This window comes from Lathamus discolor, chromosome 1 (assembly GCF_037157495.1).
Source record: "Lathamus discolor isolate bLatDis1 chromosome 1, bLatDis1.hap1, whole genome shotgun sequence".
Lineage (NCBI taxonomy): Eukaryota > Metazoa > Chordata > Aves > Psittaciformes > Psittacidae > Lathamus > Lathamus discolor.
In genome coordinates, this window is record NC_088884.1 from 131,249,641 (window position 1) to 131,263,296 (window position 13,656).

General features: G+C 42.2%; 2 protein-coding genes across 6 annotated transcripts in view; one reads left to right on the forward strand and one right to left on the reverse strand.

The window, feature by feature from the left end:
* On the reverse strand, positions 1-12,487 carry CASP3 (caspase 3). 4 transcript variants are annotated; one of them, XM_065695507.1, is made up of 9 exons: positions 12,386-12,487; positions 11,182-11,339; positions 9,331-9,467; positions 8,179-8,274; positions 5,620-5,744; positions 5,006-5,134; positions 2,871-3,046; positions 2,287-2,404; positions 1-1,413 (listed from the first exon to the last, which is right to left on the reverse strand). In XM_065695507.1, exons 4-9 carry the CDS (start codon positions 8,253-8,255, stop codon positions 1,169-1,171), a joined length of 870 nt encoding a protein of 289 aa, XP_065551579.1. In that variant the 5' UTR covers positions 8,256-8,274; positions 9,331-9,467; positions 11,182-11,339; positions 12,386-12,487; the 3' UTR covers positions 1-1,168. The 4 variants fall into 4 exon arrangements, with proteins under 4 accessions (XP_065551579.1, XP_065551585.1, XP_065551605.1 ...); XM_065695513.1 differs by lacking the exon at positions 12,386-12,487 and adding an exon at positions 12,316-12,372; XM_065695533.1 differs by lacking the exon at positions 5,620-5,744.
* The window catches only part of PRIMPOL (primase and DNA directed polymerase), a 15,579-nt gene continuing 14,366 nt past the window's right edge, over positions 12,444-13,656 (forward strand). For both annotated transcript variants that reach the window (XM_065695443.1, XM_065695452.1), the window contains exon 1: positions 12,444-12,540. In XM_065695443.1, the coding sequence (XP_065551515.1) occupies positions 12,498-12,540 (43 nt within the window). In that variant the 5' untranslated portion in view covers positions 12,444-12,497. The remainder of the gene's footprint in view (positions 12,541-13,656) is intronic.

The window sequence follows — 13,656 nt, forward strand, 5'->3', positions numbered from 1 at the left end:
TACAATTTCAGAAACAGTATTTAATTTAAGTAAAAAAACCCCAAAGCCCCAAATGCCTCTGGAATTGAGCACAAATTTGCTAACATTGTTTATGCTAGAGTTTTAAATCTTTTTTGCAAGCACCATAGAGTCATTTACCATTGTCTTCCTCTTATCTTAAAGACGAAGGCAAGCTGAAACATCAATAAAAATGTTTTACAATTTTGTAAAAGCCAGTTCCACAAAATTCAGAGTAAAGATATATAAATTTACTATTTGTCTTGTAATCTACTCAGTTAGATATTAGAGTTAAGAAGTGAAGTTTCTCCATTACCACAAATCTGGGTTTCCACACAGGTTAAATGTGGTAGGCACACAGCACGAAGCAAACTCACTCCTGTTTATGACCAGAAGGAGGAAAGCAGCCTGCTCAGAATGCAGGCTTCCTTTCGCACCAACACTTACAGCCCAAAATATGCCCCAACAGCTCCCCCCTTAGGGAGCTGCAGAAAAGGAAATTTTGGAAGACTGGTCCCTTAGTCACCCAGCTTCAAGGTCAGATACAAAACTTATTTTGAAACAGCTACCGTATTGATATAATTGCTGTACCTAATACTCCATACAAAGAGAGAGAAAATGATCAGCAAAAATTCGACTGTATTCTGAGCAGGCTACCTAATTGTATATAAAAAATGAAACTGCCACTTTCCATAGTTTATGCCTAAGTTATAAAACCAGTTCAGGTTAGTTTATAACCTAAACTCTAAGAATTGAGTTCAGAAGAAATGTACGAAGACACTACTATCATATTACCATCATTAGTAAACATCATATTCTGAATCTTCTTCCTTTTGGCAAAGATATGAAACTGAACTATTTTCAAGAACTATTTCTTTTCTCTGCGCCTCCAGGAAAGTGAAATATAGCACCAAATACATATGATAAGACATCTTCCTTCAGGCTCCTCTTCCTAATTTTTTGAGATACTCGGAGCACTACTTCCAAATTTGCCTACTCAAGTTTGCATTCCTAACACAGCCATACCTTGCTTTTCTGCTAATAATGGACATATCTAACTTTGATACAGTTCATTATGCCACACACAGTAGTCAACAGTAATTCAGACTTAAAAGTGGTATTCCATACTAACATTGCATATAAATTACAGATAAAAACATGCCCTGAAAAATTACAAGGTGATTTTTTTTAACGAAGGGAAGTAAAACTCTTTGGTAAGCATAGAGACAATGCATGGAATCTGTTTCTTTGCATTAAAATCCTGCCGAGTTGAGAAGGACTCGTACTCTGCTACTTTGCGATTTACACGAGTTAAAATCTGCATGAGTTCAAGTTTCCTTGCATGTTCCCTCAGCATTTTACAAAGCGACTGAATGAACCAGGAGCCCTCAGCTGCATTCCTCCAGGAGTAATAGCCTGTGGAAAAGAGAGATGTCAAACTGATCAGATGTAGCAGCCTCTGATACAGGACAGGATCGTGATTAGGGAAACAAAGCATTGTTTCCAATAGCAATCCATGTTTTAAAATAAAAACTCAAAACCAGTAATCAGAATTTAGATTTTATAAGCTCCCGGAATTGCAACTCAAAAGATTTTCTAATCCTCTCATCTTTTTTCAATCTAAGAAAACTTAAGGTAGGTAGAAAATCAAAAGACAGGAAAACTATCTTCCGCTGCAACAGTCTCAGCTATGAATCACTTACTACTTCTTCATAGAGTACATGTGTATGAGGGAGAGGTGACAGGACAGATGGAGCCAAGATGCAAAATGGATTTCAGGGTTACTTCCTTCAGGACTACATGCATGAATTAAAACCTGTTTCTGCTAGCTGGAAATGTAAGGGCCATACTACTGGCTCTGGCACTACTGATTTTGCTTACAGCTGCAGTGAAAATAAAAGAGTTGATAGGCAGTAGGTGTTTATCACCTACTTCTGTATATGCATCTACAGATCCGATTGTTTTGTTCTCAGAATCAATGCACCTTTTACTTCCTGCTGTAAACTATATTCACAACTCGGGTTAACTGAACTTATAGCAGATGAACATTTGAGGGTTTGCTAGTGAGAAGGATGCACATTCAGGGTTGGTTGGTTTGCTTTGTAGGAGCTGAGAATAGCAACTACCTCAAAAAGAAATCACATCAGGGAGAAAAGAATGATTGAGGGAAGAAAAATACATGAAAGAGAACAAGTGGTTACCCACGTGACTGGATACAACTGCAAATTTTCATTTACAACATCAATACAGACTGTATACATAGATTTGAGGAACAAAAAAGTCTCTCACCTGGAGCTGTGGAATATGCATACAGGAAATCTGCTTCTACGGGTATTTTCTGACACATTGTTTCTTCTGATCCACTGTCTGTCTCAATACCAGAATCTAATTCTGTCCCTCTACAAGCCTATTTGGTGGAAAGAAGAATGAGAAATAAAATAAAAACCAAAGAAATAAAGACAGCCATTTTAAGGATGATAATATCCCAATTAAAAATAACAAGAATTTGTATGTCACATTTCTATTAGACTGAGAAGAAAACTAACTAGCACTTATTTAATCAACTACACAGTTTGCTTAAGATAGGTATTAATTCTATAGTGTATTCAGAAACTCACTACAAGATGGGCTAGTGTTTACAAAGATTTTATAGAATCCAAAGAATTAAGATAATGCAATCTCAGCTATGACAAGTACTGTCTACCTCATAGGGCAGACTATGCCACTTTTAAACCTGAAGAAAATCTTATTTTAAAAGTAATTCCATTTAAATACATTTCAGAATTAATTTATCTGCACTAATAATTAACAGGAACAGTATTTTTCTTAAAGTATTCAGCTGTTTTGATGATGACTGTTCAGCCGTACATCACCTGAATGAAGAAGAGCTTGGGTTTTCCTGCTAAACTTCTGCACTTGTCACCTCTGAAAAGGCTTGTTAGTAGTTTCAGTTCAAGAGGGCCATCTGTACCATAGATGACTCCTTCATCACCATGGCTTAGCAACACGCAAACAAAACTGCTTCGGTTGCTGTGGTCTTCTTCAGAAACTTGGAAGGAAAACAGGAAAGATAACTGTCGTAAGTTCTTGAATTCCCTGAAAGCTTTGAACGCTTGATGCTTCCTATGCAACAGAAGTCTTTAAGAACTGACTCCTGTATTTAGAAACCTCCAACCAGTTTTCACTACTTGAACAAAAGGAGCCAGCCTACTTTAATACAGAAGACTGAAGAGAGAAAATCCCAAATTAAAGGCCAACCCTACACATTCTAAGACACGGCCTCAGAACTAGGCCAGGAACACCATGAGGAGACAAAGAGGGTGTTCCCACAGTGCATCAAAGTCTGAATGGCACACCTCACTCATGCAGTAATGGTCACTGTCATGATCTGGGATCAGACTGATAGGAAGTTCTGAGTTTTGGGAAAGGATGGGGAAGTCTCATCTCTCCTTCCAATCCGAGACGCTTCGAGTACTTATACTACATGGGTAATTAATGTGGCATGAAAGTTGTTGCTGCTGCAGGGACTTAGGTACTAGTACTTCACTCTTTCACTTTGGCCCTGTAGCAAGGTCTAGAAAGATTTTTCAAGCTTCTGATTTTTGTACTTACAGACATTTAAGACTGATATAAAGTGTTGATTCCCCCCCCCCCCCCCCATCTTGTGGTTTTTTTCCCCCCATGTTGTGGTACACAAAGAGCACAGAACAGATACTCTCTGATATCTTTTGTTGCCTGACATTGTGGGGATTATACTTAAGGATCAAGACGATTCTTTTAAATATATGAAAAAATACAAACATGGTTTAAAAGAAAGGATCCAAAAGGAATTCTGAGCAGGAAACTCAAGAAGATGCAAGAGTAGGTGGAAAGGGTAATAGTCCCAAAAGCTTCTTTTTAGAGCTTGCTAAAACACTGGATTTCTATTCTGGAAGAAAAACTAAGTATTTAGCTTTTTCTCAAGCAATGCACACTGGGGCATTTCTACAAGCACTGCATCTAGAAGAGTCAGGAAAGGCTGTTTTTCGGGAATCTCTAGTTAGGCTGCAGTCTGTGGTTTACACTGTCTATTTGGAGGCCTTATACCAAGGTAAGACAGAGGCCATGGAACCCTCAGCTACTGTCAACAGACTGGCTACAACTATACTAATAAATTGATCATGCCTGGGAGCATTCCCTGACATAAACATTAACTGGCATGAAAGAACTGACATCTATGTTAGCAAATACATTAACAACAAAAAAAGCCAAACCCAAACATGATTGTTGTAGGCTAACTGCATGTTGGGAATAATCCCTAGAACATTTTTACTGTTGAACTGTGACCTGCAACAGTCTGGGAGAGTGCTGGTAGGCATCAGCCACAGTCATGCCAGAGAACCTTGCAACAGTTAACTAGAATACACTGGGTTCCAGGGCTACAGATACCTCCTGGCATTGTTTAATTTACTAGTCTAGATGTAGCCAAGTCCAAACAAAGCAGGACTAACACTAACACTAGTATAAAGCTCTCAGTTGACAAAAGGGTGTTTTGTTTCACAAGTCAAACAAAACACAAATTGTTTCTCTAAGAGTAATTCAGTCCACACACTTGCAGTTCTGGTCCCTCCATCAGAAGCCCCTGGATGAGAACACATCTTGGGCCACACCGCTGAGTATATAGCACAGAATCCCTCTACCCAATTACGCAGGCTTCTTTCCAACTCACAGAGCTTCAGTGATCCGAGGGTCAGAATATGAATCAGTCTGCATTTAAGTTTCAGCCTTTTTTCCGGCCTTCTTTGGAAGATGAGAAAGGATATGGAGACAGCAGTCATGACACAAAAGATGAAGAGACAGCAAAGATGAACAAACATAGAAACTGTGATGCACATGCCATCTTTAGCAATAAATCATCAGTAGGTGTGAAGTATTATCTAGAAGAACCATGGAAGAAGAGATGCAAGGGCTACAGATGTAGTTGGAAACGGGTTGATTTAATACACACACTGAACATATTACTACTTACCACGTTTCAATAGTTCAAAAATGTCCACACATGAAAGATCATTGTTGATCGTTATTTTATACCCCAACTTCATAAAAACTTCTCTGACACTTGCAGCATCCGCATCTGTACCCGAACGGGCTAACATCCCTATACATAAAGAGGAATGCATTATTTTTTATATGATATAGATGGCATGGTCATATTGAGCCAAATTCTCCTCACTTCTACCTGTATCAGTCTGGAACATTACTCCATTATTCCAGCTCCACTCTTAACAGAAAAAATACTGCACTGTTACACATGCACACAATCTCCCTCTCCTTGTATGTTTATTGTAGATTTATCTACTCCTTATTTTTATATCTACTAATAAAGGCATAAAAGGATTTTATTTGCAGAACAGAAATCATGACTAAAAGGTAAGACAGACTTGTCTTTCCTACCAAATTCCCTCCATTTCTGCTATACCCTAATGTGGTCCCTCTATGAACCTTTGGAAGAATGAATCACACCCATTCACACAACAATTTGAGGTTGCAATCCAAACTAGTCTGCATATTTAATTTTGAAGAATAATACATGCCACTAATTGATCTAAATTAAGGAAAAAAAATTAAATTTGAAAGTAGTACCGGTCTTTCTGTGGAAGTTCTTATTGTTTATTATTACACATTCCCCCATCTCTAGATAATCCATTCTGTAACTGTGGTCTGGCACAATTCCAGAGTCCATGGACTTGCTAGCAGATAGGTTCTTTCTGCATAGAAATCAGACAAACTTTTAAGTGTTAATTTCTGATCTTCCTTCTCTAGTTTCAAAATAATGACCAAAACCAATGAAATTGGTAAGATTTGCTCCTTGTTCCCTAGAAGTTCCCTCAGCAAGTTTGCCAATGACACCAAGCTGAGTGGTGTGTTTACTCTAGAGGCAAAGGAACCCAGAGGAACCTTGACAGGCTGGAGAGACGGGCCTGTGCAAACCTCACAAATTTCAACAAGGCAAAGTGTTAAGGTCCTGCATCTGCACTGGGGCAATCTCAGACATGGATACAGGCTGGGTGATGAGTAGATTCACAGCAGCCCTGAGAAGGACTTGGAGGTATCAGCAGTTAAAAAACAACACGAGCTGGCAACATGTGCTAGAAAGCCCAGAAAATCCAGAAAGCCAATAGCACACTGGGCTACATCAAAATAAGCATGACCAGCAGGTTGAAGGAGGTGATTCTCTCCCTCTACTCCACTCTTGTGAGACCCTACCCAGAGTACTGCATCCAGCTCTGGAGCACTCAGCATAAGAAAGGCAAGGATCTGCTCACACAGGTCCAGAGAAAGGCCATGAAGATGCTCAGTAAGCTGGAGCACCTCTCATATGAGGACAGGCTGAGAGAATTGAGCTTGTTCAGCCTAGAGAAGAGAAGGCTCTGAGGAGACCTTAGATCAGCCTTCCAGTATCTACAGGGGCCTACAAGTAGGCTTGAGAGGGACTTTTTAATAGAACATGTAGGGATAGGACAGGGGACATGGGTTTAAGATAAAAGAGGATAGATTTTGATTAGATATTAGGAAGAAATCCTTTACTGTGAGAGTGGTGAGACACTGGAACAGTTGCCCAAAAGAAGTGGTAAATGCTCCATCCCTGGCAGTGTTCAAGGCCAGACTGGATAGAGCCTTGGGTGACATGGTCTAGTGTGAGATGTTCCTGCCCATGGCAGGGGGGTTGGAACTAGGTGATCTTAAGGTCCTTTCCAACCTTAACCATACTGTCATTCTGAGATTCTAGATGTAAGGAAGAAATTTTTCCTTACATCAGAGACACTGGAACAGGCTGCCCAGAGAAGCTGTGGGTGCCCCATCCCCTGAAGTTGGAAGACCAAGTTGGACAGGGCTTTAAGCCACATGATCTAGTGGAGGGTGTCCATGCTTGTGGCAGGGGGGTTGGAACTGGATGATCTTTAAGGTCCCTTCCAACCCAAACCATTCTGTGATTCTATGATTCTAAGTTACGTCTGTGAAATAAGTTGGTAGATCCAATTTAAGACTAGTGAAGACTGTACTTGCCCAGAGGTTAAAATAAATAAAACTGCTTTGTATTGTTATGTTCCCAAATAAACCTTTTGTTTCAAGTTCAGGAAAATGTGCACATACCCAGATAATCGGGGGTGGGAAGGAGGGGAGAAGAGAAGAGACATCCGTAGTTGTATTAATCTTCTGTGCAATTTGTTACAAGTTTAAATTTTAAAGAATCAAGGAAGAACTATGTCTAAAATGATAATGCCTCTACAAAGCAGAGCATGAAAAATCAGTTTAAGGAAACCAACTACTGTATCAATAAGAAATCAGTTTGGGTTTTTTTACTACCATCTTTTGAAAGCTATGTACTAGGAGCAAGATCAGCTCTGAGATTGCAAATTTATTCTGAGTTCTAACCAAAAGTCATTTCCTCATTTAATTTTCACAAGTAAACATTCAAAACCTAGAAAGACCAAGACTCTATATGCAGCTGTAATTCTGTCTTAATGAGCACACCAACTATACCAGCACTCATGACTCTTCAACATCTGTTAATTTTACTCAGTCCATATATGCTGAGGTCAGTATGGATTGTCTCATTTAAGCATATGGGTATTCTACAGATAAGAAGTCTGTAATGCTTTTAAATCTAATTTTCATCAAAATACTAAGTTCCTAGAGAATGCAATCTGATGATAGTGCTACACCAGCATAACAACCAGGAAGAACAGGCTGCCTTTCCTTCCTTCCACCCCTGTAAGTTCCTCTTGCACTTGTTCTTCTGCACATAAAACCCTCCAGCAGGTCAGTTCAAGCAGCTGAACTGTCTGCCACTGGTTCACAGCTCTAGAAGCAGTTCAAGGAAAGGGGTGAACATTTAACCCAGGGTGTGATAGAGAAGTCTGTTTTACAGAACAGATAACCACTTGATAATACTGTTAAGCTAAATCTAACTGCACCTCAGGCATTGCTTTTTAGTTCCTTGCACGTACATGTGGCCTGTTAGAGACTGTGTATTTTCAAAGGTAGTAAAACTCTTCTAATAGTCATTTATGATTATCATAATTTACCATAATTGAAATTTTTCCTTTTAGCATTACTTCTATGGCTCTCGCCTTCTGTTACAGCACATGATTCCTCAAGAATTAAAGTGAAGACTTAAACCAAAAGTAGCTCACTTACCCTTTGGAACCTCTAGGAACAGATTTTGCATCTGCCAGATCTTCCCCTGAATATGGGCCATCTCCTGTGTCTGCCATTATGGGTCTCAACTGTCAGCTTGAAAACATAAGAAAATAGAAATATATGATAGCTAATACTCATGAAATGCTACCTACATATTTTTGTTTGGTTTCCTTAAAGCCTTACACAATCAGAAAGCAATTCTTTAGAATTGGGGAACACACTAATGTTAGAAGGGGATATTCACACAGAATAACTTTAGCCTAGGAGTATTAGTATTGGCAGGCAAAAAAACCAGTGTTTCTGAGCATCCCCACATATCTTAGACTTGAAAGAAGAACATGAAATATTCTTCTAGATTACTGCATTCTACAGCAAGTCTGGGAAAAACAGTCTGCAGATGCCTGTGACCAAATCATTAAAAATGCCTAAGAAAAGCAGGAGAAGAGACAAATTGAAAAAAAATCTTTAAAATATTGTAATGTCCCAACATACATCAGTAGCATTTCAGTATTGTGACTGTTACGTCATTTATGGATTGTTCCACATCAATAAGACAGAAATTGAGATCCAAAGCCAATCAATGCAATTTATTGGAAGCATACAAAGACTAACATAGAAGACTGGATTTCAAGTCATAGTATCTTGGGAAATAAATAATTTCTCTGCATTCAGTTTCAACTGAAACATCACTGGATCCAGTCCTAACTGATGTATGTGAAGGCAACTGCAGCATAAATAACATAAACCCACAACAACACAACTTTAAACAGTCGATGAAATCAACTCTGTGCTGTGGGCTGCTATTTACTATTAATCAGAACACAGGACAAGAAATGATCATTGATACCAAGCCAGAAATCAATTTAAACTCAATAAACCTCCTTCTCAATTACTCTGTGTGCGCCCATGGAACACATTACCACACGTAACCTCTAACTCAGGATTCATAAAAGGATTAAGCATCATAAAGTTAAATAGCCAGAGAGGATAAAGTAATAAATGCTTGGAAGTGAAATACGTGGTCAGACCTCAAGAAACAAGCAAGGTACTACAATGCAATAACTTAAAAGATATTCACTTAGCAGATGTATTAATGGTATGTATACCCATCTTTCTTCCTTTGGTTCTTACAATAAGCCATTTACTTACATCTCGTTACTCTCAATACTATGTCCTTGAATCTTGGAGCACTGATGTAAATAAGATACCTTCTTGCTCACAAAATCATTCCAGACTTAAGAACTGTTATCACGTAAAGTAGCAGCACGCAGGAAATTCTCTGAAAACTAAATGACAAAAGTGTCAAATAAGCTTGATGTTTAAGAAATAAAATTTCTATAATAGCTTATTGCGTTACATTTTTCATGGCTTTTAACCCCCACCAGCAACGAAGTACTATGCAGTCAGTCAGCTGCCAACTGAGCTACCAATGACTACTTAGAGAAAGACTGAGGTGAAGTATAGGGAAAGCTAACAATTCTGTCCAACAGGTAAGACCCTGGAATTCTTAGAGAGGATAAGTGGATCATTAGGCTGCCTTCAGTTCACATCAGTTGAAGATCCAAACTGTTGCATTCCATTAGGGACTTGTTTTAGTAAGCTGGTGGGAATAACACTGGTGAACAGCAGCAGGTTTAAGTAGGCAAAACGGAAACCTAATAAACTGGGACACGAATGCTTCTGTAACACAAATGTTGCATGCTGCAAACAATAAGAAAGATGTTCAATATTAAGTGACCTAAATCGAGACTTATCTCCTCAAACCTTTTGCAACCTTAAAACTTAAACCTCTAGAACTGTTGTCCTTGATCCAATCCCAAAGAAACAATGAAATTTGAAGTAGCTAGCAAACCCCACAATTTCAATGAACTACAGTACTTTCTGAACAATGTAAACCGCAGCTTGTCTAAGAGTCCTTACAGAAACTAGGGAGATAGTGAAGAAAAACCGAGTATAATGCATTAGGTATTTTAAATACGCATGCTTTATCTTCAGAACAGAATCCGTAACTCACCTTTAACATCCATCAACTTCTGAGCACTAATTCACCTGCACTTTTTTAAAGAACAAAAGACATCCACAAAGAGATATCCATTTTGTTGCTAGGCACTCAAATGTATGTTTTAACCAGCAGTTATGTTTTCTGCTCTAAAGCACTAATCAGAGTAACAGCAATGTTCTCTGGAGCATGGTGCTGATTCTAACAGACTACTAAGAATTGCCTCATCTTGGTTTAGGTAATGCAGTGATGTCATGTTCTGTCAAGCAGAATACACATTTCCCTGCAGAGGGTGATCTCATGCTGTTAGGGATGGGGCTGAAGACTGGGACAAAGCAATTAAAAATTTAACGTTAAATTGTTTTTCTGCTCCTTGTTATTATTTTATCTTAAAGTTTAGGTAAATAAGAAAATGTTTTTATTCCATGCCAGCCTGGATTTACTCATTTACCTGGACCTAATGAGAATAAATTACCATCATCATGTCTCACCACTGCCATAAGAACCATCAGGTTTCTTTACGAAGACACAATAATGATATAGTGATAAAAATAATACCGAAGCTGCTCAGACAGGGAAGGAAGCAAATAACTGAATTGGCTCTAGTTACCAACTGTATCTTGAAATATGCAAACCACAGGAGTCAAGACAACACATGTTCAGTATATGCCAGCTGCTACAAAGCAATGATCGGAGCAGTATTAAAATACATGTCCAAAACAGAAAGCAGTATTGTTATCATCTACTTAAAGATTAGAAATGGGCAGTTTTCCACCTCACATGACTGCAAGGGAAAATGCCAAGCACTCAAAGAAGGTATTTTATGTACATAAATATATACACGGCACATTATGATACTAATGCAGACAGGCAGATTAAGAATTTTCCATTCTATGATGTATAATGGTAACAAATAATTATCTAACTAATAATGGAAGGAAAACATAGAAGCTGACATAAAAACCCCCAAACAACTAAAAAAATCTGAAATACACCATTACATTTTCTGTGTGGAGCTATCCCCCTGTTAAATACCGCTGTCACAGATGAAGCATTGACAGTATGCCTTCACAGGACTTCTGATCTGGATGTGGTTGTTGGGAGGCACTGACACCGGGCCAGTACTCTGATTTTCCAAAAGCAAACAGTCAGCACTTATCTGCAAAATCAGCAAGACCTAAAATCACTCTGAGAATAGATGGGTGCCTTGCTTATTAATTCACTTATTAATGCCTACTAAGCACAGCACAGCCTTGCCAGGCTCCTTAGTGCTAAGGACACGGTGTGTTATTTTCAAACCTTCCAAATGATGAGTAGGAGATAATTAAAGGAGAGACTTACGGGTTGAAAGGTAAAAGATCAGAGCTATCCTTCACCCCAGCAGGGGACAGGACACAACAGACCTCGGACAGGGCCCTCTCCATCGCCCCTATGACCCTCACCCTCCCGGCTGCCGCACGCTCCCTCTTTGTCAGACCGAGCTGTTGTCTAGACGAGTTTTAACCCCTTGTCTCCAAAGCTTTACTTTGGTGGATCCAAATGCAGGTTTTGACCCTGTGTTTCCAGTTAGCTAACAGTGTAACGCAAGGCCACCGGAAACCAGTTTAAAACTAAAGCTCCTCTCTCCATCCCCCGTCCCCTTTGTTTAGGCAGCTTCCCCACAAAAACAAGCTCAAATGAGCAAACTGTCCGCCGTAAGCTTCTGGAAAAGCAGCGGCTGAGTCCCCGGCCCCGGAGGCGGACGGTGCCGGCCTGGCACCGCGGCCGACGGGCCCGGCCGCAGCCGCAGGCAGGGCACTGACCCCGGGCGGAGGGGCGACATCCGCCCGCAACAGGCACCCGCCGGCCGGACCGGCCGTGGCGGGAGCCCGCGGGCAGCCGAGGCGCGGGCGGGCGGCGCTCCCAGCCGGGCCGCCCCTCCTCGGGCGAGCCACGGCTCTCCTCCGGCCCGGCTGCGGGGCCTCCGGCTCCCCTCAACCCGCTCCCTGCGGACGAGGCGCGGGTGGCTCCGCCAGACCGAGGCCCCTCCGAGCCGGAGGGCCACAGGCACGCCCCTCACGGGCGCCAGCCCTACCCTACCCTACCCTACCCTACCCTACCCCGACCCGACCCTACCGCACCGCACCGCACCGCACCTCCTTTCAACCCAGCCACCGTCCCCCAGCTGCCGCCTGCCCGCCCGCTCCACCGGCGCCGCGCTCCCACCTGCCTCTGCCAGGACGCTGCTAGGCGGGAGGGCGGCCGCCGACTGCGGCTGCCGCTCGGCCCGTGTGGCTCCTCCCCGCGCGGGGCGGGCGCTCTCCCCCGGAGCCGCGTCATGTCGGTCGGGCGCTGGTGGCGGGGCAGTGTGGGTCGTGGCGGTGAGTCGGTGTTTGCAGGGACTGCCTTCGCTGCGGCTCCCCTTTCCGTGCATCTCCCTTTCTTCCCCAGGGGCTGCTCCCGCCGTGTGGCGTGGCTCCGGCTCTGAGGAGGGCAAGTGGCGTGCGGCCGCGCCGAGCGCCATGGCTGAGGAGGCGCGCGGTCTTCCCCCTCCTCTCCCCGCCTCGGCTTGCCCGGCTGGGACTCCCGCCGTCCCGGCGCCTGGCCGGCCTGGCAAACATAGCGGGAAAGGGCATGCGGGGTTAGGAGAAGAGGAATGGCTTTAGGCTGGAAGGGGGTAGATTTGGATTAACAGCTTGGAGAAGAGATGGATACCTGAAGACCTCGTAGCAGCCTTCCAGTATCTGAAGGGGGCCTACAGGGATGCCGGGGAGGGACTCTTCATCAGGGACTGCAGCGACAGGACAAGGGGTAACGGGTTTAAACTTAACCAGGGGAAGGTCAGGTTAGATATAAGGAAGAAGTTCTTTACTGTGAGGGCGGTCAGGCACTGCAACAGTTGCCCAGATAAGTGTTAAATGCTCCGTCCCTTGCAGTGTTCAAGGCCAGGCTGGATGGAGCTTTGAGCAACCTGGTCTAATGGAAGGTGTCCCTGCCCATGGCAGGGGGTTGGAACTGGATGGTCTGTAAGGACCGTTCTTGGTGATTCATGATAAACAGCTATGCCCTTCAGCTGCCATCACAGCCAGACTCCCCCTACACCCCACAGGAGTGCCCATGCGAGGCTCCCGTGGGTGCAAATGCTGAGTCTGTTTGTTACAGCTGCACTTAATGCTGTAACATTTGACTTTGTGTAACCCAAACTGTTGCTTTTGATCTATTGTTGTAGTTCCTCTATGTGCTGAAAAAAAACCTACTTTTCTGACAGAATGGCTGTTTATAATTGCCATCTTGAGTAGTTCGTTGATTAACAAATGAGAAGCTATCAGATTTCAGTGAGCTGGGAAAGCATGGATGTACTGGACTGTATCAGAGCATCACTTTCCACTTACTGTGGGGTTTTTCTCCCACCACCTCATGGTGGAAGCTTGGGAATCATAGAGCCAATTGACAGATGTAGTCTGAGTATACCTGCCTGCTAGCTTCCAACTGCCCTA